Below are 27,286 nucleotides of genomic sequence, written 5' to 3' on the forward strand. Positions count from 1 at the left end.
CAGAGGAGTGATATTACAGAAACTCCCCATCTGGATCTGGAGGAACCGAAGAAGCCTCTGAGATGAGGAACGTCCTCGAGGAGATACACCATAAGATTTGACAACAATCTTGAAGATCGACTGAAAAACAGTCCTGCCCGTGTCCAGCAGGGGGACTCCGGAGAACGTCTTTCCTCAGACTATGGGCGGAGAGGGAGTAGCCAGAGGGGTTCTGGACTTACTTCACCTCTTCCTCTCAGTCGGTGAGGAGGATGGCGCTGGGAATCTGAACAGGGGAGCTGGACCCTGCAGAGCTCCGGCAAAACCCTTGAATCTGACCTCCCTTCTCGCGAAGCACCGTGACTTTCCTGCCCCTTCCTTTGCCTCCATCTCATCATGAAGCTCTGCGTTGCGCTTTGCCTGGCTCTGCTCTGTGCGGAGCTCCGGAGTGGTGAGTTAAGAACTTTCATCTGCTTGGATTTCTGACAGATATGTAAATATTAGACCCCTGAACACGGGAACGAGCCTTGGACCTCTTAGAAAGATCAAACTTCGAAACACACAACTCATTTTCTGCACTTTTTAAAAGTTCACCGTGGCTCTTGGAGCGGGAGTTGCTCGCATTTGCCTTTGCAAAAGTGTCTCTGCAGCAATTCAAACCAGCTGCGTGAGAAGCACCCGTTTCTAATTAGCCTGCCTCCTCCACTGACCTTTCCAATCTTTCATACCCCTCTGAGGACAACAAGTCCTGGAAATCTGCACCCCCAGAATATATTTCCCCCACTTTTGGTGAATGCTCTGTTCCCCGGGGAGGAATACCAACATGCAAAACAAAAAAAAAAAAAAAAGTCTGCAAATTTCATGCCAGCGGAGAGGATTCTCCGTTTCCTGCTCGACTGTTGTTGCAGCTGTGGAAACAGAGTAGCTCTCCGGAGCCAGGCGCTCCACGCAAGAGCCTCGGTTCTCCCCCGCCCGTCAGAGACCAGTGTTCCGAAAGTGTTTTCTGAAATGGAAAAATATCGGAAAGACTCTCCCGCCCCCTCATCTGTATGCTCAGGTTCCTGCCAACAAGCCAGGCGAAGAAAAGACGGAGGGGAGAATCGCATCAGGCCAGGAGGGAAACGGGTAAAGATACGCCATCCCAAACTGAAGGACGGCGGAGCGAAAGGCCAGTCCTTGCTGACCCAGGTGCTCGATAAGGGCAACTTCCTGCGCCTGGGTCCGAGCACCCTTCTGATACCAGGGAGGACCATGGAGCTGCGCTGCAAAGGCAGCAACATCGGCTGGTCATACCCGACATACCTTGACACCTACAACGATTCGCGCCTCAGGTGCTTAGGCGCACACAGGACCAGCTCTTGTATGCTCCCACTTGTGGTGTACCAATGCGTTAATCGCGTCTCGTCCGCAGCATCAAGCAGAGCGACAAGTACAGTCAGCTGATCCTGACCTCGCCCTCCGCTGCCGACACGGGGTCGTACAGTTGCTGGGCGGTGGTGTGTGACGGCACAGAGTGCGACCAGGACCCTGAGCAAGTGTACAATTCACACGTCTATTTCAAAGGTAATCTAATGGGAACTGTCACGTATGTCTATTTGGCTTCCAACTCGATGTGGGAATGAACAAAACGCGTCGAGAAACGAGACAAACGCGGAGGACGTCTTCTCCACCAGAATTCGATGCCCTCTGAGTGCACCAGCGGGATTCAGTTGGCATTTAGCAGAGGCAGGGCCGTGACTATGACTATGCGGAGATTGTTGGCAGCAGCCTGAATTCAGAAGTCTTGAGTTTTATGTGTTGAGCACGTCTGGGGTAGAGCTAGATGTTTGTTGGGTTCTGCTTCTTTGGGCGGAAGTCTAGTCACCCTAGTCTAGTCGCTGGAATGAGCATTAAGAGAACGGGCTACTCTAAGCTGTTGATAAAAGAAGATGTTTGAGCACTTCAACATCTTCAGGAAGCACTGACCCATATCTCTGCCTCTCGCCAGACAAGGACAACCTCTTCGTCCCGTCGGCCATCCACTTTGAGATCTTGTACCTGCGCCCGGACAGGCCTGCCGTGGTCCCGTGTCGGGTGACGGACCCCCAGGTCCAGGTGACCCTGCACAGAGAAGTCCCCCCTGAGGAGATCAGCTCCAATGGGACCCTGCTGACCTACGAACCCACCAAAGGATTCGTCCTCCATAATCCCACCACAGAGTACCAGGGGGTCTTCTACTGTAAGGCTGTGGGCAAAGGAACCCCCCAGATCTCCACAAAGTACCAGCTGCTCTACGTGGAGGGTAAAGTCAGCACCATACCTCCATATGATCATATATCCCCGTTCAAACTGCTGCATTTGGAGAAGGTTTCTCAGAGGTTTAGTCATCCAGAACGTCTCACGTGCTGATGGACTCGTTCCTGATCTTCTCCATCCTCCACACTCCCAAACAGATCCTCCACATCTTCATCTCCGCAATCTCCGGCTTTGCCTCCTGTCTTCTCCTCAGTGTCTGTCAACCAGACAACATGGCTGCTCTCACCTCCATCTTCTACAACTTTCTTTTCATACTTTTTTACCCCCCGACACTTTTCTCCACCCTTTCCAGCCTGTTTGCACACAATTCTCCACCTCTTCTCCACCCTCTCCGAAGCTCTGGACTGTCGGCCCTCGATACTCCCACGATAGTCCACTTTCCAGGTCCATCCTTTTCACTCCCAAAGAGAGCCTCCACATGGTCATTTTAACCGCCTTCATCCCTGGACTTGCTGTCCCTGAGTGCTTAAAATCCTCCACTCCCTGTAGCCTCACAATTGCACTCGGGTTCCTGTTTGCTAACCTTCACCCCTCTCCTTTCCAGCGCGTACCTCTCTCGATGTCCTCTCACCTGTTCGCTGCTGTCACTAACAGATCGCAGTGTCATCTGCAAACGTCTCGAGTGCGCAAATCTCAAAACCCTCACCTTGAGCAGCGATTCCCGACAGATTTGCCGATGTCACTGACGAGTGCAGACGTTTTTCCCGCAGTTCCTAGCGGCCCGCCGTACGTGAGCCTGGAGGTCTCCCCGGAGAGGGTGAGGGGAGGCGACAACGTCAACGTGACCTGTACCGTGCTCGGGGAGCCGGACGTGGAGCTGAGCTTCAACTGGTCCTACCCTGGTCTGGTAAGAGAAACCACAGATATTGATCAATGCTACGCCTTAACACAGATAATAGCAATACTAATAATAATGTAACATAAGAATAACTGTAAAACATACCCTTAAATATTGTTCTTATCTTCCAATACCCGTTGTCAGCTGGGGTTCACCCTGGGTCGCTCAGCCACAGTAAGAGACGTACAACCATTTTAGCGACACCCGCAGTAACAAAACAATCCCCTTCGACCAAGTTTCTGCACAACTCTTCCGTTTACAAAACAAGGCATCGCATCTTAGATCGGCCCAAAACCCCGGTTGTTGTACCGGGGAAACTCCCCAGCCTCCATTTGAACCGAAGAGGCCTCCCTCTTCAAGGGAAGAAAATCAAGTCCAGTTGCCACGAGAAGACAAGAATTTACCATGAACTGGCTGATGGAGAACTTCCAAAGACGTTCACATTTACACGTTAGAGACACGCAATCATTCACCCTCTCATTCAAGCATCTGGACAATTTAGTGTCACCAAATTGCGTCCCAGCATGTTTTTGGACTGTGGAAAGAACCCCACGCAGAACATGGAGGCTCCACACAGGAAGGCCCTCTGTGGGAATCCAACCAGGGACCTAAGGCTGTGAGGGGGAAGGGCTAACCGCTGTGCCACCCCCACACAAATGTCCCTCGAACAAAGCATACTGTATTTTGACCGGGGCTTAAGGTTATTTAGGAGTACACTGGACCACACTAGACCAGATAAAGTATTTGTACTGAGTCTGGAGAGGTGGGCTGAACTTCAGCTCCGAAGGGTGAAACGGTCGATGTCCGTTAGCGTTGTATTTTCCCCCCTCGTCCCCTGCGGCTCATTACTTGCTGTTCCTCCCGCAGGGCATGCGTCCCGTTCACATCCACAACTCCTGGCGTCTGGTCAACCGCGGACTGGGCCACACCACCCGCGTCACCCACAGCGTCCTGACCGTGGAGGACATGGAGACCATCGACTTCGGGAGCTACATCTGCAAAGCCAAGAACAAACAAGGAGAGACGAGCGTGATGACCAGCATCACCTCTTAAAGCCCCTTCCGCCTCCTCCCCCGGCACTTTCTCCCGAATTTCTCTTTATATCTGTGATATTTGGATGTACTTTTAAATTACGGATAAAAAAAATAAAAGATCTGACGATTTTCTAACTTCTTCCGTTGAACAAAAACTATTAACTGGAACAGTTTACTGCAAACATCCAGTGCGAGTTAAAAGAATAAAACCAGACAGTGCACAAATCTGCCTGCCCGGAGCGGTTTACTCTCTCTGAAAGTTATTTGTTATAAAAAAAAAATGTCAGAGACTTTGGTTTCTTTGTGGACTGAGTAGATGTTTTGGGGGGAAAAAAAAAAAACACAATATCGCAAATTGTCAAATGAGAATTCGAAGCTTCATCCAAGGAGCTGCTCCAGATCTGTTCCCAAAGGCGGCTCTAGAAACGAGAAAACTGGTTCAGGTGGAATTTCTGGACACCCGGATCAGACTGGAATAGCATCACTAAACACTAAATGGATAATAAATGAAGGTACGTTCAAACGTGGAAGAAGCACCTGGACTGTGGCGGCTCTTCGTCTTCCTCCGGAGTCACCCCGAGCTGCTCCTGCAAAAGAAAGTAGCGAGCGCCCGGACGGATCAGCCGCCTGGAACCCCTGCAGAGGGAACCCAACGCCGCTTTTTGTCGCATGATTTACAAGACTAAATGTTCCTGACAGGAGCCTCAGAACCTGCAGATCAGGTCGGACGGCAAACTGTCATTAACCAAAGCACTAAAGCATTAAAGCGACTAAATCGCTTCACAACACGTTTTCGCAAAATACGTAAAAAGGAGCGCCGCCACGAGCCTGGGCCGAGCCTGCAAAGGTTTCTTGATGTGCTAATTTGCTCCGTATGTGGAATGTGATGTGCCGGGCCAGAGCTTATTTCTGGTCCGGTGCTGCACTTTCCACTTCGTTGTCTCGACAGTAACCTGCTGGAGGGCCGCCGCCGCCGCCGCCGCCGCCGCCGCTCACGGATTTTGAATTGCGCTTTTTGAGAAAGGGGATGCGAGCATTTACAGAAGCCCTTCATCTTTGTTTGGTGATTTAATCTCTAAAGAAACATAAAGTAGCGGGGGTACAATACTTATGTTAACACCTTTATCTTGATCCAAACAAGCAAGTCAATTTGACCTGTTAGCAGGTTTAAAATAATTTTATTTATTGTATATTTTGAAAAAAAAAAAAAAAGGTCCAAAAATAAAGAACATTGAAACATCAGCTCCACACACACACACACACAAATACAAGGAGACATTAACCAAGGACTCAGAGGCGTAGAAGCCTCCCGCGTACAGTTTTGCAGAGACCCCGACTTTAAAGCTGCATCAGAGAGGTCGAGGGAGGGGGCCAACTGACAGGATAGGAACACGTGCACAAAGACTGGGATTGGTCCCGCGGTCAAATGAACAGAAATAAAAAGAACGTGAGCTGTGGATAGGACGGTTTGCATATCGGTCGCTTCAGACGGAGGCCCGCGCGGTGCTGGTCACTAGCGGCGCGGCAGCGGGGTGTTAGCGTGACGGGGCGCCGCTGCTGCCCCTCTACCTGAACGCGGGACGGGCCCTGCGGGGGTGGGCCGTCCTGATTCCCGAGTGCGGGCTTTCCAAAGCCGCGGCGTCCAAACTCACGCTGTGCGTGCTTGCGAGCGAGCGCCAACCTGCTGCAGAGAATGGCCTCCGCTGACAACTGCGTGTCATAAAAATAGCGTATCGTCACATACAAGTCCTGAGATGTCGTCACCCGAAACCTTCGACAGATTCAGACGTGAAAGGCAAAGAACAAGGTGGCCTTGCTTATTAAGTGCTTGTGTGCAACCCCCCCCCCTCACGCCCCCTCACACCCCCAAACAGTCCGCAGTGTCTCTGTAGAAAAGCCAAATACGATCCTGATGGAGCCCCCGGGGGACGCGGACATGGCTCTGGATTCCGACTGGAGTGTCTGCTTCCTGGAAGCAGGGGCTCGTCGTTATCTGGGCGATATGGGCGAGATGGGGAAAATGTCGGAGCCCCGGGGAGACTGGAGGCTGAAGGAGTGGGAGGGCGAGGTGGAGGTGGGGGACACCTTGTGGGGCGTGCTCAGGTCTCCGTTGTGGAGCTTCCACAGCAGCTCCTCGTTCTCCATCGACAAACGCTTGTTGACCTTGGACTCCTTCTGAAGGGACTCCTGCAGCATGGCCTGCTCCGTGGATAGCTGCCTGCAGCAGGTCAACACACACACACACACACACACACACACACACACACACACACACACACACACACACGACGTCACTGCAGAAGCTCCTCTCTCCCCTCCGGCACATTCCGGGTCCTCACAGCACAAGAACGTCTGACGTGATCCAGGCGTTTCCGGTCACTTAACCTCTTACCTGGACAACGCGGCGTGTCTTTCCATGCGAGCTTTGAGCTCCTCATTCTCCTGCTGGACCTTTTTCAGGCACTCGTCCAGCTGCATATTTTTCTCCGTCTCAAGGAGGAGAAATAAAAAGACAGGCCGGGAAAGTGATTTGAGATTTCAACGTCTCACCGTTTCCTCGTCTCGGTCGCCTGGCACCGGCTCCCCTGACTCGGAGCTCACCAGTTTGTCTATTTCCATCATCTTCTTCTCCTGGTGGTGAAGCTGCTTGTTTTTGATATCCAGCACCACCCTCAGGCTCTCCAGCTCCTGCTCCAGATACACGGTGTGGGAGTCCTTCTGCGGGGGAAGGAGGAGAGGGGTGGTTCAGGGACAGCTTCAGACAACTCTCATCTCAGCGAGCCCTAGATCCAGAAGCGCACGACAGAGGGCGCCGTGCGTCCCCGCGCTAATCAAACCAAGGACGCTGCCGTCACAGGGACTCACGCGGACCGACGGGATGATAGGCGTGCTGCGGATAGAGGATTATTTTTAACCACGCACGGGCAAACTTCAATATTCGCCCGTCGGGGAGGAGGCGGAAGCGGGCGGTCGGGTTTGCTTTGCCACTCTGAGTAAACAGCAAGTGTCGGCGCCGCCCCGATGAGGTGCCTCGCCGTGCCGCGGCGCTCGAGGGAAAATGGAAACCGACAATCGACGTGGGGGCGGCTTGCAGCAGACGAGCGCGGGCTTTTATTTTGAAAGCTCTCGGCAGACGGCTTTGTCTGCGGGAGACGTTTACTCCGGTCGTCCCGCCCCCGTCCAGCTGCGGGCCAAACCACACAGGAGTCATGAGACGCTCCGGCTATAATAAGCTCACACATGAGAGTACCTGACTCTTCTCGGCCAACTCTCTCCTCTTGTTCTCCTCTGTTGCCAGCTTCTCAAGTAGGACGCTGTTCTCCGACGTCAGCTCTTCGATCTGTCCCTGCAGCAGCATAGCAAAGGGAGAAGCTCCACACACTGCTTCTTCAGTCTGAACGTTCTCCGCGTACCGCAGATGAAATCATCGGGGAGACTTACGGAGAGCGTCGCTTCCGCCTCCTTCAAGGATCGGTCCAGAGACTCCAGCTCCTTCTCGTGAAGGTTCCTGAGCTCTGAGGAGTTCACAGAGATTACGGTTGGGGGAGATTTCCAAATGGACGACAGAATCTCAGAAATCTTCCACCCCTCCTCGCTCACCTTCTACGGACTGCTCGTGCTGATGTTTGATGCGCCGCAGCTGCTCTGCATGGTTGCTCTCGAGTTCCAGCTTCATGGCTTCATGATTGGCGGTCAGGTCGGCCATCTTTTTATAGAGGCGATTGACATATGACGTACCGGAAAGCGAGCGGGCACCGGCATATGATCATTTACAGGGAGATATAAGGAGAGACACACCTGTTGCTGCATAAGAGTCTTGCACTTGTCGGCCTCCTCCTGATACGTGAGGTGGACCTTGTCCCATTCGGCCTGGTAGAAGGCCTGCAGCCTCTGCTCCAAATCCTCCTGGTCCCTCTGGTGCTGCTCCTGCAGATGCTGCAGTGCGTTCTCGAGGGCGACGCGCACCTCCTGCTTCTCCTTCTCCAGACGCTCGGACGAGTAGGACGAGGAAACTGGGGAGAAACGCAGCATTCACTGTACCCCGTCTCGGTCAGGGAGTTAGGGGGCATTCTTTGAAGGCTGAGTGACAGGCCGCGGCAATGAAACCTCTGGAATCTGCTTGGGATTGTATTTGCGTCCATCTGTGAACCACATACCCACTGGACAATCCACTGTGATACAAAGATGGGACTTGTATTCAAGGAATGGAAAGTTGGACCTCCAGCACTTGAGCGCGTTATGTAAGCTATCCTGCAATGATTTATGGGGCGGTGGAATAAACAGAGCCACGGGCATCATTTTCCCACAATATCTCGGGGTCCGGTGGGGGTCGTGGATTTGGAAGCGTGCCCTGCCCACTTCAAAAGTTGGAATTTGGCCAGTTTTAGCTTTGCAAAGCTCCGTCTGGCGGAGCTCACGATGTTTCTGTGGTGGTGTTCATATCTGCTCTGCAGTGGCCCGTCTGCAGGTCAACCCTGCTGATAGAAGGGTCAGACCATAATAGTCACAGTACGTGACAGTGACGGCCCACAGTGACAGGGGGAAGGTGTCAAAAGACGGGACCCACGGCACACGGCATGATATCTGAGAATTCCACAACGTGTTCAGACAATCACTTGTCTATTTTTTTTTCCCTCAAAACACAGGCAGCGAAGGAGCAAAGCTGCACTGCAGCAGCTTCCAGATCCACCTTGCTTAGAGCGGAATAACAGCAGGTAGCAAAGCCGCTCCAACGCCGGGACCATCAATCAGGTTTTGGCACCTCGTAGCCCGACAAAGTGCAGCCAGCATTCCACAGCTATGTGTAACAGATCTGGCGTTAAAAACCGTTGGCGTCCACATCCAGTCCGTAAGACAGACACCTCACGGCTTATACAGGAAGAAAGGAGGACCCACTTCCATAGTGCGTATAAGTCGGCTGAAAATTGCCCGGTAAACTACAGATGCTGAAACGGGTCTATCTCCTGTCACTCTGATTGGGTGATTGTGCACGTTCTGCAACTTAATTTTGTGATCAATCCCCTTTAGACAAATGCTGAAATGACCTATTGTTTTACATAAGACCTGACAAAAGTAACCGCAGTGCTGTTATAACTTTTGCTTTTAAGATTCAAAACAATCTCTGCCAACAATTCACAATGAAAAAAAAAATAGCCTGTGAGGTCCGTGTAGGAGGCACACCCTCCATGAAGTGAAGAAATGTGTTAAAGTGCAGATATTATAGTGCTCAGCATATAAGAGCAGTCATGTGGAAGTCCCGAGGTCACGGCCGGTCTTGTTGGCAGCCTGACACGTGTGTGTGTGTGTGTGTGTGCACGCACGCACATGTGTTTTGTTCTCCACTGAAAGTCAATTAGCAAGGAGAGACTAAAACAGGACCTCCTAACTGGGAATGAAGCCAAACATTAGGACATTAGAGCTGCATCATTCCATAGTAACCAAATAAAAATAATCATGCTGGGGGAATTACTTCACTGCCACAGAGAATCTGGGTGTACATCTATTGTCCAAAACAAACATGTTACTTTGCAAAGTCAACACGAGCCACGGTGACGTAGCCCCGGAGGGGTGTGTGCTTTAAGCATTAGGACTTGACACACAACTTACCCAGCTCTCCCCGCAGGTTGACCAGCTCCTGGGAGAGCTCCTTGCACTGCCGAGAGGCTTCATCACGCTGCAGCAGAAGCGGAGAACAAATTAATAATCATATTAAGGGGGATTTTGAATTATTGTCATTGTTAAAAGGAGGCAACAAAGCAAAGGGCAGGCCTAATCTGGACAGGGAGCCATTTAATGAAGTCGATTTTCCCGTCGGGAGAGAGGGCGGCCGGCTGCCAGCATCACTGTGGCAGCCGAACTAAAGAAAACACATTATCAGGCACGCAGAAAAAGAAAAAAAAAGTTGACAGAGGCTCATGATGTCAGTCTGAGCAGAGTGCTCACTTCTCCCTTTCTGACTCAGTTGTTGCATGAGAGGCCGCGTCGTATCCGCAGTGCTCTTCCAGACTTCTAACTGACGCATTAATGATCGAAAAAGCTCCAGTCGATGCCAGCAACTCTCCTCCTACCGCAATTTGAATAAACCTGATACTGCGCGGTAATATCACATAGCAGGGAAGAAAAAAAATGTGGAACATGCAAATACAAACAATGACATATCAGATGAGTTAACTGCGACAAAGTAAAAATACAATAAAAAAACAAATCTAGAACCGGATCCTCTGCAGACCACATCTACCACACCTCTACTCCTAACTGCTGAACAATATATATATAGATATATAGATATATATATCTATATATATATAAAAAAAAAGCCAGTTTACCTGCTCCGCAGCGCAGGGAGCACCAAGGCACAGCCTGCTGCCGGAACAGCCCATGATCCGGCAGCGGTGTGGGGCTCGGGCGCCGGCAGCCCCCTACCCCCAACACCGCGGTGGGGAGACCCGGACGCCAGGACAGAGCAGCAGTCCAGGTGGGCGCACCACCTCTGTGCACCTCCTCCTCGGGACTACATCTGAGGCAGAGCTGGAACAGCTGCTTCGCTGACTGCAAAGGGCGCTACCGTATTCCACCTAATATGCGCGCACGCACAGGCAAAAAGGGACAGGCCCCGGCGGAGGGACGGCCTCCTCATTACCGAGGCGAGATCGCTTTAAGGCTGCACTCGCTCTGGTAGATAAATCGCACAGGGCTGCCTGACATCAGGCTGATGTAGCAGGACTTGTGCCGTGCAACGATCGTCCCAGGAGACCCACGGGGGCTTCATTTACCCCCCAGCCTCCCGCCCTCCCCAGACACTCATCCCAACCCTACATTGGAATTATCACCTTCACGTCCACGCCCTACCTTTTAAGCTGCTTGGCTCATAACAGCGTTTCCATTACGAGCGGTTGATGCGTGGTGTATAGAAAATTCATATACATGGACGGCTGTCCGCGCTTAAAGGTTGTGAAACTGTAATTTGGAGCGGAGTCAAAGCATTCCTCGCTGTCACTGCACAAGGGAGGGGTGGTGAATGACTGAGATGTTTTTGTTTTACTCGACGAGGAAGCGCGGTGCTCAGTGTTTCTGTAACAAGATTGCTTTTTGGAGTCCGCTTTGCCGCTGACAGATAATAACGGCCGCCACTGAGAGCATTCTGTGCCTTTTTAATAGTCACGTGGACAGAATTAAACCTCGCCGCCGGCCAGACTGTGGCTCTTTATTTGACTGCATAGGATTATCATTTTACACGGTATTGGGGGATTGAGCTGTCCAGAAAGCAATACCCGGCCGAAGGGGCACGTAGGTCCCGGGTGTAAATAAAGATGATACCACGTCAGGTGTAGAATAACACTCGGATGGCTGACCGGGATCAATGAGTAACTCGTTCGGATCAAGTTCCAGTTTTGATAAACGGCAATCAACTTGGATTATCTGAGGGCAAAGCTGCGTTTTCTGGGCGACGCCACATTAATGGCGCCCGAGGACCAGCAGTTCCACCACTCCACATGGACAGCTGATAAGGAACAGCCCGGCGTTCGGTTTCTGCTCCTACCCATATCCAGTCAACAGAAGGGACATTCTCACACTGTGTTGGGAAAGAGTGCCTCCTATTCTTGGTCTTATGGGTGGCTCCTGGATTCCACCACCAGCTCTTAGCCAAGCCCATTAGTGCGCCTCATATACAGTATGTCAGCTTTGTATGAGGGGATTTCTTTTGTAGCTCTACTATTGAAAACAAACAAGAAAAAAAAGTCATATTTAGAGCAGAAGTAGGAGGAGGCCGCAACAATGATTGCGGTCAGTTTCACAACCTGAAAGCCCAAAAAGAGGGATGTGAGACGCCCGGCAGCCGGAGCCGCACACAGGGGCCAAAAATACCTCGATACACTGCTTGACGCCAGATATATTTAGACGGGACAACTCCAGCTTTGTTTTACACAAATGCATCCATGTGTCGCTTACAACATATCCACATTGTTCCCTTCTGAAAAGGGGCAGCTCTATTGAATTCACTACTACAACATCAACAACTGGTGGAAATCTAGTCTAGTCTTCTTCTACCCTGGACTGGTGACCATCATCTGCACGTCATCTAATCACTTCCAGCCTTTGTCTACGCTTTCAGATGGAGGGCCAATTTAAAACCTAATGCTTCATAAAGAAAGATTAGGCAGCTGCATCTGATTCGCGGCATCCTCACAAAGTGCTTTATTTCCTTCGCCGAAGCCAAACAAGTATGCTTTAAAGTCACTTCAAACATTTCCTCAGCGTTGCTACCGTGGACGTCACCAGAGATAAAACTCCGGAGCGGCTCTGGAGTGAGCTGAGTCGCAAAGCAACGCTCATATGTGGCTGTGAGAGAAAGAAGTAGTTGTTTCATTGATGGAAAACGCTGTGGGCTGCAGAAAGTCGAAGCGTGCAAACCTTTTTGACAGTATTTGTAAAAAAAATAAGAAATGTAGAAAAAAGAAGCACAACCCCCCCCGTGTTTCCCGGCCTCTCCTTCTACAGTAAACACTGAAAATCCCCATTCCCCGGTATATTTCTTCCTTCTACAGTCCCACCTCTGTTCAAAAGGAAAGGGTGTTACATCCAGAACGGGGCTGTTTGCTTGCTTTCCCTTAGCGAGTTTTCCATGCAGGAAATTAATGAGCTATGGGGACATCGGACTGGATCAATAACTGCCAGCCTGTATACTGTACATATATAACCGTACATCAATACTGCGGTAAATACGCCTGAGTATTTGGAAGAAGTGCTGTGTGAGAACAAGTAAATGAAAAGGATTCATTATTGGGCATCGCTGAGCCGCTCTCAGAGGCCACTTATATTTGGCCTTGTTTTACTGATTTAGGGCTCATTTTTAAAAATCCAAACAGAGCTCTGCAAGTCTGTGAGAGTAACGATTACATTTAACCAAGTTTTGTCTCACAAAGATCTCAAACGTCACTCTCGTTTTTTGTTACTTTGTCAATACGAGTCACTGAAGCTCCTCATATTTCAAAGATGTTTAAAGTTGGCTGTTAATAATACCCGCCGAACACTGGACGCACAACCCGAACTATTTCCTATATAATTGCATTACGACCAAATTAATGGTTCGGTGCCGACAAAATACTGACCCATGACAAAACCAGGAAGCCGATGACCATGGGGGGACCACAACTGATCACCAGGCTACCTTCCAATATTGAAGCTCAAAACTGAATTGTTGGCCATTTGATCAAAAGTTGAAGGCGGTGCCTTCTTTTCAAACCACACACTTGATGTCATGATGATTGTAGAAGATAAAAGGTTAGACGTTACTGGGTATTCCAGTAATGGAGCTGGGGCCGGGCTGACTCACAAAGGGTGAATAATGTACTTCTTGTTGTTGACGTTGAGGTCACGCAATTAGCTGCGGGTCAATTCATACTATCTCAAGTCTAGTTCAAGATGATGGACTCAGACAACTGGAGTTGCTGATCCACATATAGGTTGATCTTTCATATTCACATGTGCCACATATGGCACACAAGGACACTTCTAATGTTAACCTGCGGGACGGAAATAACGCTTGACATTAAACAGGATGACGAGCAGCTGATCCATTTCTCCCAGGTTCATGGTCAAATGGACGTCCATCTCGACCAAATGCAATCAGCCATTTGGATTCTCTAATGAGATTCTGTTCTGGACCTCCTGATGTAAAGATACCCGACAACATCCATGGGGTAATTTTGTTTTGACAACAACTGAGGGGCCGTGATGGATGAAGCCGAGTCGTAACCTCCTGATAGGAGGCCACTGTTAGCTACTCAGCGTGAGAAGAATAACCTCTTGGGGCATGCAGTTCCTGGAAGCTGAATACATGGCACCGTTCTTGAAAGCGCTCAAAACAAACACTACTATACATATTTGAACAGCATTCAGGCTAATGCTTTTCTAAATAATCGACGAGCCTGTGACACGTACACATCAGCACGGCTGAGATGCTGGAGACAGCAGCCGGAATCGCAATACTGATGAGGCAACGAAGCATGATAATCATACCGGCAACTGCCGAATTCTTATTTTGGCCAAATAATTCCAAAACAACAAGAACCGTGACATCGGTTTTCAAGTTTACCGTGTGTTTGAGTACACCACTTTAGTACCTACACGTGTAGTCATACCAACCACCACTATTGTACATTTTTCTTGTTGCCTTGTTGAGTGTCCTTTTTGATTCATATTCCAGCTGGCATTACTCAGCCAACATCAGATCCCAGATGGATTTGATAGTAGAGAGAGATTGCTGTGTAGATTCTCTAACTAAGTTAAGAAAGTAGTTTCATCTTGCGTCCTTTCTATCCCCCGAAGATTTGACTGAATAACAAGGAAATCAATTTTCCATGTACAAAATTAAGTTTCTATGTTAAAAAGATATTAAAAGTTACGGTTGTACCTCAGCCAGGGCTTGATGCAAGACGACCGACAACGCCTCAAATCTGGAGTTAGCTGCCGCATTGAGTTCCTGGAGCTCCTGGATCTTCTGGACCCTCTTTTCAGCCTCCGGGACACCTGGCGGTACCACGTCGGGGGGTCCACTGCTCTGGTTCGGTTGGGCTGCAGACGCCCTCTGGTGAGGGTACTGCTGGCGGGAGCTGGTCTTCGGCTTGATCTTGTCCACTGTGAGAGAACATGCATTGAACAAAGTGGCAACCCTGATCTTCATCCTGTCTCCTTTCATGGCCACAGATGCCCTACACATCGTCCGCTGCCCGCTCCTTGGGGGAAGCGCTGAGGATTGACACTCATATTGGATACCTTGACTGTTTTAATAGGCCCGGACCGCCGTCTTTTTTTTCTTTTTACATCGGCATTTTAGTCCACCACCCTCATAAAACCAGCATTCTTTTGCCCATTACAGATACTTAAGCTGTTCCATATTGTTTTTTCAAATATTTATTGATGGAGGCCAAACTTGAAAAACATGTTTTAGTAGAGGCAATTCCCTTTGACAAAACCGTAGGGAAGTTATGTAACATTGCAAGGAGGATACTGTGGAGCAAAGCAGGAAGAGCAGCTCTGCTCTTTGGAATACATTGATACCCCGCTCAGGCTGTTGGGTGTGCGGTTAAACCACCAGAGAATACAACAATCAAAAAAGCAAATGTTTGTATTGTAGACCAAAAGACTGAAAATCAGAATTGAAGCCAACAGAGGCTTGAATATCTATGTCTGGTAGACCATAATAATAATGACTGAATAAAGAAAGAATAAAAGTGTAAAAACTCCGGAGCACATTTAAGGTCAAGATACATATGGTCACAGTAAGGTATCTGAGTGCATGCTGAGGCTAGCGTAAGGCTGCAGGGCATTTACTCTTGGTAAGCAAAGATACCATTTGATTAAACGTAATAATCCCTCCAGGCTGAGGTTATACCGAACAAAATCATCATAATCCCAACTATATGAAAATATACTTATTTCACATTAGTTTCAGCATTAGATTGGTGTGCTATGTCAGCTTTCCCTCAACTCTTTCCAATTGATGCTGCAGTGTGTTCAATGAACCCACTGCATGTCTTTGGAGACTGTGAGATAACGCCATAGAGAAATCAAAATCCAATCAGGAACCCTCTTGCTTTCAGGCAGAAGCTCTGACACGAGCACCTCAATGACACCCCATGGGTTAAAACAATGTTGACGAGCTCAGTGTACTCAAAGAGCGAAGCTGTGTAATAATATTCAATGATATCATTTACTGATATCATAAAACTGCAATTACCTGTTGGGAAATAACGAGAAGTGACATTTTAGCATCAACATAAATATTGAAATCATGGCCGCATTGTCCCTCTTTTGACATTTGCTGGAAATGATAGGCTATCATAGCAGTGTTACCTGCACAGTGAGGGCAGAGAAGGATGACAATATGCTGAGGACGTGAGTGAAAAAAGGACCCAGTCCTGATGCATTTTGGCATCAGAACCCTGGTTTGTATCCTTTAGAAAGGCAGGACTGCTCAAACACATTGCATTCATTCTCTCTCATTTTGCAATAAAAATGTACCACATATTTTACAGCAGGGTATGTCATTCCTTTTTTTGTACATTCCGGTTAATGTATTTAAAAGCCCAAGAGGGAACAACCCCTTTTTAGACAAATGCATGACTTCTGAGTGGATGAAGCACCCCGTCAAAATCGGGTGTCACGGTTTACCGTTAAGGCAGATCAATGTGGATTGATCGCTCTAATGCTTTACCGTTTCTCCGGTGGCGCCACACAAAATGTGGAGCCCTGTGGCTGGTAAAATTGAATGTGGTTTTCTCTGAGTGAGGCTGCCCTCTGCTGGTTGGACACACTGCCCTCTGTGGGGAGGCTTAAACGCCAAACTGTGTTTGGCACACCTGGTTATGGCCAAGTGATACAACTACTCACATAGTTACAACTATTTCAGTCAGATTTATTCAAATTCAAATTGTTTAAGGTCTTGTTTAAGTATGACAATGACTTTCCTGTTCCTCCACGATGTCATAGTCCACTGGGATTATAAATAGTAGAATATCCAACATAAATTAAATGCTGCTTCAGCCGTTTGGATTTTGATTTAATACGATGGGCCCGTGGTTTCATGGCCAATAGTAAACTTAATCGAAAAAAACAAAGTTAAACACCGCTTTACTTAATTGGTCAACCATTAGTGAACTTGAACAGATCTGGAATCAAAAGCAGGAAAACAAATATCTGTGTTTGTGTTTTCCTCGGACCTTTCTCCCCGTGTGCTCGTACTTAGGGACTCGCCGTGGACATTACGCAACGGTTTTCTGCTGCGTTTTAAAAATTCATGCTCTCACCTGTGTAAATAATTCAGAGTGATCTCAAGCAGCTGCCTGGGACAGACCTCTGATTCACTCAACTCTTGATTGATTAACTTAAAAAAACAAATACAAGGAAAAAAGGAAACAAAAGCAAGATGGCAATTTAGTCAAAGTCAATAAACAACTAAAGCAAGAGACAACGTAATTCAGACATTCACTTGTCTGGTTTAAGTCCCAGTTGAACTCACAAACCAGACAGTAAAAAACATTTGTTTTTGTGCTGTCAACAAAACAATTTTGTTTGTTGGTAACCTGATGTTCTTGTCTCTCAAATGCTTCCTTTATAGATAAAAACAAAAAAGTAGGCCATCTGTGCAACTGCTTCTCCATAGCAACAGCGGGCCAAATAAGTCTGAACAAACGGTAGTTTTTCTTGGACTTCTGCTGATTTATCCGACGTGTCGGAGAACGATTATTTTCCTCACGGTCGGACGGCGTTAAACGCACACAGCAGTGTATGCTTGGCGCTCAGGGGGAGGGGAGGCCGGTTCGCTGCACACAAATGTTTTCTGACTGCACAGTTCAGCCATCACTTGAGGTCACTGCTCAACCTAGAGACCCAGAACCAAAATAACCTTGGTTCATCTCAGACCAGGGATGAAACAAGGACGCCGCAGCCGGGATAAAAATGGGGTTTTCGATTGTGTAAGGAATACTTTAACTTTGATATGTTCATACTGCCATTAAAATATATTGTACCGTAATTGAGATATTTATATCGAGAAATACTTTCACCATCGATGACCAAGGTCGTTGAGGGGCTAAACCTGCTGATTCCACTGCCTTGTGAACAGCCATTCTTGAAACGGAAACAGCAAACACCATCCACCTTTCAGATGAATATAAGTGAATCAGGATTAACATCTTCAAATCCAAATAACAGACTAACCTGCTTGGAACACCATCGTGTTCTTCCTGCATCCCGACAGCAGCTGAATGTTCCGGAGTAAGCCTTTGGCCGTCAGACGCACATGGATATTTGTGAGCGAGAGCTTCGGAGACCACAACATTGCTCAAATCCCAGGCTAGACAGCCACTCTCCACCGCGGCCAACAGTTACTTGTGAAAACTAACAGGAATAGCGCCAACAACCCTCTGGCTGAAAACCACAGATCACTCAGAATATCCAAAAAGCAGCACTGAAAGAAGCTGGGATGTCTTCTACAGACAGGAATAAAGGGAAGCTCTGTCGCACACTGGTTAGCGTGGCAGGTTCCGATTCAGAGATCAAAACAGATTTAGAGGGTGGCACAGATTTTTTTTTTTTTTTTTTTTTTTTTTTCAAAGCCTGAAGGATGCGCGGGGGCAAAAAAAAAAAGAAAAACGGCAGAAATCCTTTAATCCTATCGGTGAAGTCGGGCTTCAGCCTTTCATTAAATACATGGAAGTCTCACAGCGGCGCAAATCCATGTTTCCACATTTGATGATGGCGGCGATGTAGTAGAGGTAGGATGCGATGACAGAATGGGGGGGATGGGAGGAGAGAGCGGTGGAAATTTGACCAATGGGAATCTCCTCACAGTCCCCCCCCCCCTCCTCTGCCCTTGCATCAGCAGCAGTGGGTTAGAGGGAGATGACAGATTGCTCTTGGCGAGGGTTCGTCTAATGAGCAGGACTGAAAGCAGCACGGCTTGTTCGGTTCCATGCCCCCTCTTCTGACATAGAGGATTCAAGGCAAGGCATGATAAGATACTTGAGGGTGCAATTGATTTTATTTTTTGTCACAAAAATCACTAAACTGTCAGCACGACCACGCTGAATTGTGTAAAAACGGAGTGATGTCTGCTACCCGGCATTTAGAGGATTCTTTACCTGCAAATAAACACCTTGCCATTTTCATTTTCACCCGGCGCATTTGTTCTATTATTTGGCATATTCACCTGCAACGGTGCATATTTATTGTCACAAGTGTCACAAACTGAGGGGAAATCGGAGATAGAATTATACAGAGTAATGTCCTGACCCCTGTCTTGTTTTGATTAGTCAGTCTTTAATCACTTCTGAATAAAAAGTCAAGTAAGAAAGGTCTGAAGAAGAGCGACCACAAAATAAATGTCCAGCCAACAACTGGGAGAATCTTCATCTTATATAAATAGAAGTAACTGTCAGTGCCATGGGGATATACGGTGTGTCTTACCTGGTATGCTTGACGCGAGGCGCACAAATCTGGAGGAGGTCTTTGCCTGAGGGCTGACTCCAGAATGGCCGACAGATGCGGCCGGCTTGCATGTTGAGCTAAAAGCTGTAACAAGCAACAGATCGAGGTGAGGCAAGAAGCTACAGTTGATTTGTCCCATTTTGTGGCAGGAAAGGCTGACGGCTGATCAGAAGTGCTGAGCTGAAGAGGGCTTCGATGTTGGAATGGAAGATTGGGGGATTGGCCGATACTTATAGCGTTCCCTTGGCCACAAATGAGTATATTAATTGAATCATGGTCAAAGAGGGGCCAACACAGGCCAAATTAGCACACAATATAAACATCGTCAAAAAGTGACAATAGTTGCTTTTGTGGCTGAGTTCCGATTAACTAATAGGCGGGCTAAACAAGAGTGTTTCCTAATCAGTGTGATGGTTTGATTTGAATGAAAAATCAATGAAGCCTCAAACAGCTAATCATCAGCAATCTCAGACTTGTGTCACGTCAAAGTCACAAAACAAGAGGCATTTTTCTCTTTACATTAGAAGAGGACAAAACTCAAAGGTCTGGATCCTCTAGAAGTAGTGCATCTGCGTCAGCGGCATTTGGTCTAATTTAAGACCGTCTTTCTCTTGAAAGTCAAAGAACAGAATCAAGATTTAGAACTGGGCTTATATTCGTGTTGAGGTTAAGTTCTGTGGTTTGAGCAGCTCAGTTACTGTTAGTCTAAGGGGCAGGGTAATTACTGAGTGAACTAATGTCTTGAAACAGATTAATCGTTGCCATGAGTGTGAGGGTGTGCACTGAGGCGTGGTCTCACTTGGTCCAGCGTTCTTTGCAGGGGTTGGTATGAGTCTTGCCTTCAGGACAACAGTTCTGGTTGGAACAGGTTTATGTTCAGCCCCTCCAGAAACTGTCGGGACAAATAGAGACGTGCACAAAGAACGTGAAGATAGCACCTGCATTTCCAGCTCTCTCGCTGCTTTAAGCATCAGTGCAGTGGCATGAAAACTAATCTCACATTATCAGTCGCCCCTGCGATTTGTAAGACTAATGCCAAGCAACCTAAAAAACAAATTATGAAAACAGACCATCTGGTACAGCAAGCAGAAGCTAAAACCACATCATTTAAATAAAAATTAAAGGACAGTATTCTCGATCTATGATCAAAAAAGCCAGGTTTATTTGATTTACAAAGACCACCATGAAAATGAGCAGGATTCAGTCCATCTATAGATTGAATCTACAATTAGTTTGAAAAAACTACGTGAAGACCAACGCATGAAACACACGTTTTTGCAGTATGAGCAAATCAAGCCTCGGACCTGGCTTGGCTTCTACTTGGCCTTTGCCCATTCCATTGACTGAACGTCATGCAGCAGCCCAATGTTTTTAAATAATCCTGGTAACCGAAAGACAAGCAAACAAACCACAAGTACGTTGAAAGCACTGCCACCGTGGTGGAGATAAACACTGCACCAAACTTATGACAAAACGGATAAAGCACTTACTTCTCCACAGCTTTCTATTATTTCTATTAAACGCGGCCAACAAAGGAATGATACAAAATCGATAGGATCCGATGAGCATGCACGTCAAGAGCGTGAGGTCACAGTCGGACCCTGCGCCGCCGTGGTCTCTTAACATGGAAGAGTTGATGAGAACGTGGGGGTGAAATTCAGTCCAGGTGCAGCTCCGTAGTCCCGTGTATGCAGCCATTGGCCTCCGATGATGCACAATGGGAAGAGCGGTCCTTTCCTACACCTCGTACATCAACTGAAACGTGTCTACTCCCTGCTCCTCCAGGCAACATTGTGCGTGAATTGGACTGGAAGGGAACCCGTTGCTGTGACAACCTATTGGGTGGGGGCTCAGTTTGAGGGCAAATAAAAAAAGTCCCTCTAAGCCTATCCTAGATCAGCATGCTATTGATGATGCTGGTAGGGAAAGAGTTTACCATTGAATTGCTATTGTATCTAGACTGCACATACTCTGACCAATGAGGCCAGCTTGTTCTTTCCAAACCCACTTGATTGGGCTTTTCAGAGTTAAAAAAAGACATGTGAAAACTAGCTTGTTGCCATCATTCCAAACGTTTATATCTTGGCAGATGTGAGGGAATTAAAAAAGATTTGCCGGGGGAGCTTTTCTTCCATGCCCAGTGCTGAAGTGGGTCACAATTTAAGCCCCTCCAAATACAGATGTGACCTTAAAATGAGCCTGGTCCTGGAACAGGCCTGTGTGGATCTCGGGTTTATACCTTCGCACACTCATACAGACAATGACTGGCCTAATTACTTTCCAATTAAGCCCTTTACCCTTTTGAGACTCACCGTGTGAACCACTAGTTCTTTCACCCAGCTCACCGCGAAGACCCTGCTCAGCCTGGCTCCTGAACTGCCCTGCATTTTTACGGAGTATTCTAGAAGCAGGAGTAGGAGGATGGCCAATATGAGCAAGGTGAGTTGGGGTCTGGGGCCAGTGGGGTCTGGTCAGCTGAGGCTTATTACTTGCTGCTAAAGCTGGGGCAATGGAGGCCTCCCCTGCTGCCTGAGCTCTCTGACCGACTGGAATGCATAGAAACAAAGCCGATGGAGAGGAGCAGCATGGATGCAACGTGCCACAATAAAATGTAAAATCCGACTGTCAAATTCTGAAAGCAAACACCTTATTTCATTATTGTTATATGAAGTAGTCTGCTGGTACAGTCAGTCTTAAGGTGAAATATTAGATCACATCACTTTCATTGTTCTCTTGGAGGCTATTCCACATGGTGTTACATGGTTATCTGATGGTTAGGCTGCCATCATCGGATAAAAGTAGGCCAGATGAACCAAATACGCTGCCACCCTCTGATGGATACATCGTACGATTATCACCTGAACGAACATTTGAAAGCTTACACGCCTCTGAGTAGCCACGGATATCACAGGAAAAGAACCTTTGTCAATCTGTAAAGCTTAGCTAATGTCAAAATGTATTTATTTACAATTGTTCACTTGTAGTTTACTTTCCGTAGACGCCATGATAGAAGCGTTTGGTTCCTACCGGCAGTGATCTTCTGCCTGAGCTGGGTTATGCCCGCAGGGTTTGAGAATCTCAATTCTACTTTCCCATTAGTTCCTTGCCTCTGACGAGCAGATAGAGCTGTGGGTCTTGGACTGGCAGCTGGAGTTTGTGAAAGTGGTGCTCCCTTTGTGTGCCTGGGGGATGGCTGGGGCCGAACTCTAGCTTTACTATCATCCAGTGAGGCCCCTGGTGTTTTGCCAGGTTCTGTCTGCAAAGAGAGCAGTTTGTCAGGCAACGGCAACAAGACACAGGAAATATTTGCTTTGCAAAGGATTTTACATAGCTCTCGCAAAAATGTTGAGTATGACTGCGATGTATTTTTACTCAAACTATTTAGTGTACATGTACCTTATAGAACACTGAGAACGTAAATCTTTACTGCACTTAATAGATAATGAAGTCTTACACAATTTGTTGTTGCTTACTTTCAGAGCCACACTCACCAGCAAGCTGATCTTCTTGACCTCTCTCGGGGAGTTTTCAGCAGGACTCTCTGCGGCCTCTGGCTGCACAGCTGCTTTGTCCTGAGAAGAGCTTTTCAGGGGTCCTGGTTTGGTCTGAGGTGGGGGCATGTCATTTTTGGAAATACTCAAGACAGTTGAGACCCTTGCCATTGCTTTCTTCTCCCTGGCTGGCCTAGATGACGATGGCAAACACTCCGATGAGCATCGAAGCCGCCTCCTGACCTCACTTAAAGCTGCGCCTGATCTGACCTCAATTTTGTTTGGCATACTCCTCTTTGGCGTTGGTTCGGGACACGTTTGGCTGCTATCAGGGGATTTTTCAAATGATGAGAGGCAAAAGGTCTGGTTTCCGGGACAATGTGCCGAGGAGTCCGATATATGATTGGATGCTCTGTGCTCCGTTTCGGATTTAGCATGTATATTGGCAGTGGGGGGAGCTCTACACGGTCCATCGCTCAGAGGATGCTCGAATGTCTTGACTGCCATATCCAGCGCAGGAGTCCCAATGTTTCCTTGTTTCTGAGCACCTACATCCCTTTTAGCTTTGGCAGCACTAGCTGTAGCGCTATTCCTTCCCTTGACAGGGCTGGTCCTGGGAGTGGCTCCTCTCTGTTTTTCATTGTTCTTACTGTGCACATTAACTTGTAAAGGTTTGCTTTGCGAAGGGCGGCTAGGAGCCACCGTTTGTTGAGCAATTCGTGTCACAACTTTAGATTTTATGCCACTGAAATCTGACTTTGGAAACTTCTTGAGTTCCAATTTCTTGTCTTTGCTAGAAGCTGGTATCCTGGCGACTAATGGTTGTGTGACAGAGGTTTGCTTCCGTCTGGTGGATCCTTGTCGCGAGATACCAGTGTTCTCTGTAAAAGGCGACTCTGAAAAGGAGGGAAGGCTAGGTATCTTCTTCCCAGTATTTTGCACAGGTGTAGAAGTATGAGCATCCTTCTTTGTATCTTCAACAGCTGACTTTGCGAATGCACAAGTCTTGCCATGTTCTTGTGCACATGCTTCAGCAAGATGGGGCAACTGAGCTTCTTCGAGAAAATGCAACTGGTTTTCGTTGTCTGAGGATTTTTCACAGACAAATGTCATCAGAAGACCCCCTTCATTTTCACTTGGCAAAACAACAGGAGAGTTCGGTGAGATCATGTCTCTTTGCTCAGGCGGCAGCGCCCAGTTGTCTTCGAAGGTGAAAGTCATGCCGAAGTTCACGTTGCCTGAACTTCCCTCAGCTATGTTGTTTGTGAACTTTTCACACACATCTGGCAGGGCGGGGGATATGACGTTGGATTTAGATAGATTATTGTCAGGTAAAAGTGGATGACCTGTGGCTGAGGAGACAGATGAATTATCCAGGGAAGAGATTTCTAAGAGTGACTGGTCCGCCAAACAAAAACTATTACTCCTTAATATCATATCCACAGAGCCAATAGAGAGGCCATCGGTCTCGCTTGAGCCTCGACGGGAAACCTCACATAAATTTATTTCGCTATCCTCCCCGACTAAACTTTGAGACTTCATCACATTGTTCCTTGCGTCTTGTGCATTGGTATCGTAACCCTTGTAGTCTTCAGGAGTTATCGTGCGATTGCCAATCAGACTCAAGTTTTCATTCCAGATATTCAGGCTGCCATTAACCGGTGTCACAGTAAAAGTCTGGTTCACATCACAGAGGTGATCACCCTGTAGTGAGGCAGTGTCGCTGAGGCAGCACTCCAGCATGTTGATGTCAGGAGAGCTGCTGGCTTCCCTATCACTCTGGATGGAAATACTACTGGGGGAGTCGGGTGACAAGGACACGGATAAGTTGCTGTAATACATCTCTGGAAAGAGCCCCTGCTCTTGGCCTCCGTTGGCTAGAGGAACCTTGGTCTCCCTGTGGTCCTTGGTGGTGTCAAATGTCGTAGTGGACATTTTAGAGAGAGTTGCAGGTGACAACAATCTAACTTCCAGTAATTTCAGGAGAGTTCAGTGTGCGGTAGGCAGCTGTCAGATAAAATCAGCTGATCAACCATGAATACCTGAAAAAGGGAAAAGGGTGAAATTTTGCAACCAGTTTGGCAAATAGAAAAGGGCATGTTGCAGCTCACTGTAAGACTGCTCCTAAGGATCAACTCACAGCTCTGGTTCTAGGCTTCAACAGACAATCTGTTTGTTGTGTTACTTAAAAGCCATTCTGGAATTTGGGTAAAATTTCTCCAAATTAAGGGAATAAGCATATACAGGGAGGTTTTGTAACAGTAGATGTAAATGCGTATTATTAATGAGTTTGTTCAGTGAAAAACACAGATGTCATTGAGGTCTTTCTTGGAAAAACTGAAGTGCAAGGCTTTCAAAGATTGCCTATGTTTATTGCCTATAAATGACAGTATGTAACCTTGGCGTATCTTTTTCACACTGTGCTGTATGCGATGCCAAATACAACTACAGTCTACTTGATTTTTTAAAGTTACAAACAAGTCAACTCAACCTCATTACCTCTTTTATGACTCATGTCGCCACTGAATCATTGTTTCATAAAAGCTTGGACACATAGATGGGCCAGCAGAGAAGTAAAACATAGAGCCAAAATTCTATCACCGTCTCCTTTCTTGTGCACTGCTACAAAACTGCAACTTGACCTTTGTAATGTTGCAAACTGCACCCTTTGGCACACTGCTGAAATGTTAGGCCTGAGGTAAACAGTGTTTAAGAGTCAAATTTGTCTCGGTCAAAATAAAAAAGAATTTCAATATTTGGCCATTTTTTTTTTAATTTAGTTAAAATAGTTGTGAAATTGAAAGATAAATCTTGCAGGGGTTAACATGCACAACAGCCAAAACCTTTGGCTTTACATCTTTTTCAACACCACACAGCGCACACACACGTTGAGGAAGTTATTCATTCAAATGCCATCATTCTAGATAAACATAAAAAATGGAAACAACATAAGTTTCTTGAAAATAATCAATGATTGTGATCAGGGTGACTGTCAAGGCAGGTTGTATCTGACAGAGACCAGACAGCAGCTCAAAACCCCACAAGCCCAAAGTAGTTTCCCCCAAATGATCAGCCTCCAAAGCTTTATATCCCCTGCTGACAGGATACATGATACATTTAGCTATTAGCAAATTAACATGTCAAACTCAATTCTTTAAGACTGACGAAAGGTCGAAGAAATAAACAGAATTGAAATATAAAGAAGCCACAGTAATGAGCAAATATTACTTATACCTGACTAATGTCATGTTGCTGCTGGAAATAGATCTGTACCTGTTCCCTGGAGGAGTACCATGTTTCCTATAGCAAGCAAATTTACAAAGAAAACACGAGTACACAATGAATCACAATCAATGAAGTGAATGAAACCTACGGGAAGACAATGACGGGGCAAATACTGGACTCTACAGAACACGCAGTGCATCACGATAAGCACCGATACTACCGATCGCAATAAATACAAAACGTATTTAACTAGCAGCAAATCTGACAACACAATGTGCTATGGACACATTTCACCCCAACCTGCGAGGAAACTATGATATTCAAAAATGTATGGAAAAAAATTCAAGCTGTGCTGCAGAAAAACTATAATCTGCTTTACAATCAATTCAAACTATAGCTCGACATACCTTACCTTTCCCTTACACCGTGATCAACTACAGTATACGTTGAGGAAAGTCATGTGTGTAGGCAGAGAAATGCCTCCAGAGTCAGCTGTTTCAAACCGAGGATTATCCAATCTTTTCAAGTTCAGCACCCTCTGTTTGCTCTCAAGGAGAATCCAATTGCTGCCTTCCATCAAAAGGGTTACATTCAGCTAACTTAGCAGAGAATGATAAGAGCCTCTGTCCCACTGCTGCTCTTTTCTCGTGGTCAGTATTCAGCGACTGGGTAACATTGTAGCCTCGCTGGAGTAGGTTGATTTTTTTTTTTTTTTTTCTTCCCTCTTCGCTCTGGAGGGAAGAGCCTTCGGCAGACTGCACCCCTCTGGCACTGCTCCCTGGAGCAGGTGGGTCAAGGTCCAGCTAAAGACTGCACCCAGATCCACTCCCACGTTTACAGCAAGGGAGAGGGGGAAAAAAAAGGAAATCAACATGTTACCTTATCCTTGCTGAGCCCTGTCCAGGGGGAGGGGCCAGTTCACCGGGCTGAGTTCGCATTCACTGTTGCTTAGCAGCAGAAGTCTCCCTTTTATTAAAAGAATGGATTAGGCAGCTTTTAGGAACGGGGATAAGTTAAGAGAAGGAGCAGCATGACAAGAGGCCACGGCGCAGAAGGAGAAGGACTGTTTTTTTTCTTTTAATAAAAACCAACTAGAATCTGCATGTAATCCTCAATAGTCCCCTGCAAGTCACGTTCTCGCCAGTCTTTCAGTGACATCATCCGATGGCAGCGTGGCCTCGTGTTATACGCAAACAACTTCACACTTGATCCTCACCCTATAGAGAGCGCCCAAGACACTGGCTATTTCTGCTGAATCTATACGAGGCAGCTGACCTCAGCGGACTGCAGTCAAACGTCGAGCCGAGACAAGATGTAAATCATATTGGGGAGTGTGTTCCGCTTTAGGACAATGCATCCCAGCCTGGCCGAGCAGTTGAAAAGCATTTCATTTATATTCGAGTGTAGCAGAATGAAAATGCCGCATCTATTTT

The 27,286-nt window shown here is 47.3% G+C and overlaps 2 protein-coding genes across 5 annotated transcripts; one reads left to right on the top strand and one right to left on the bottom strand.

Moving 5' to 3' along the window:
• Positions 1-212: 212 nt before the first annotated feature.
• pdgfrl (platelet-derived growth factor receptor-like) lies at positions 213-4,371 on the top strand. Its single transcript, XM_086178807.1, has 6 exons — positions 213-430; positions 1,037-1,310; positions 1,391-1,542; positions 1,967-2,260; positions 2,985-3,121; positions 3,980-4,371. The coding sequence occupies exons 1-6, from the start codon at positions 376-378 to the stop codon at positions 4,163-4,165; spliced, it is 1,098 nt and encodes a 365-aa protein (XP_086034933.1). The 5' UTR covers positions 213-375; the 3' UTR covers positions 4,166-4,371.
• Positions 4,372-5,304: 933 nt separating this feature from the next.
• mtus1a (microtubule associated tumor suppressor 1a) lies at positions 5,305-26,681 on the bottom strand. 4 transcript variants are annotated; one of them, XM_086178885.1, is made up of 15 exons: positions 26,266-26,681; positions 22,629-24,670; positions 22,165-22,393; positions 21,450-21,683; positions 19,937-20,029; positions 19,117-19,221; positions 14,561-14,784; positions 9,754-9,820; positions 7,945-8,159; positions 7,747-7,852; positions 7,588-7,661; positions 7,397-7,492; positions 6,748-6,864; positions 6,539-6,636; positions 5,305-6,364 (listed from the first exon to the last, which is right to left on the bottom strand). In XM_086178885.1, the coding sequence occupies exons 2-15, from the start codon at positions 24,561-24,563 to the stop codon at positions 6,136-6,138; spliced, it is 3,822 nt and encodes a 1,273-aa protein (XP_086035011.1). In that variant the 5' UTR covers positions 24,564-24,670; positions 26,266-26,681; the 3' UTR covers positions 5,305-6,135. The 4 variants fall into 4 exon arrangements, with proteins under 4 accessions (XP_086035011.1, XP_086035012.1, XP_086035013.1 ...); XM_086178886.1 differs by lacking the exon at positions 21,450-21,683; XM_086178887.1 differs by lacking the exons at positions 21,450-21,683; positions 22,165-22,393; positions 22,629-24,670; positions 26,266-26,681 and adding an exon at positions 20,628-20,935.
• Between the last annotated feature and the right edge of the window lie 605 nt (positions 26,682-27,286).

Source organism: Fistularia commersonii, chromosome 31 (assembly GCF_037954325.1).
Source record: "Fistularia commersonii isolate RoL2024-O1a breed Wild chromosome 31, RoL_Fcom_v1.0, whole genome shotgun sequence".
Classification (NCBI taxonomy): domain Eukaryota; kingdom Metazoa; phylum Chordata; class Actinopteri; order Syngnathiformes; family Fistulariidae; genus Fistularia; species Fistularia commersonii.

What these genes read in the sequence shown, in the direction of transcription:
- mtus1a (XM_086178885.1), bottom strand. Translation starts at nt 24,563, where the DNA reads ATGTCCACTACGACATTTGACACCACCAAGGACCACAGGGAGACCAAG. An exon ending in CAGGCAGAAGATCACTGCCG is followed by an intron (nt 21,684 to 22,164) that starts GTAGGAACCAAA and finishes TATGCATTCCAG; the next exon opens with TCGGTCAGAGAGCTCAGGCA. An exon ending in GCACGAGCAGTCCGTAGAAG is followed by an intron (nt 7,662 to 7,746) that starts GTGAGCGAGGAG and finishes TGAACTCCTCAG; the next exon opens with AGCTCAGGAACCTTCACGAG.
- pdgfrl (XM_086178807.1), top strand. Translation starts at nt 376, where the DNA reads ATGAAGCTCTGCGTTGCGCTTTGCCTGGCTCTGCTCTGTGCGGAGCTC. An exon ending in TACAACGATTCGCGCCTCAG is followed by an intron (nt 1,311 to 1,390) that starts GTGCTTAGGCGC and finishes TCTCGTCCGCAG; the next exon opens with CATCAAGCAGAGCGACAAGT. An exon ending in TTCACACGTCTATTTCAAAG is followed by an intron (nt 1,543 to 1,966) that starts GTAATCTAATGG and finishes GCCTCTCGCCAG; the next exon opens with ACAAGGACAACCTCTTCGTC.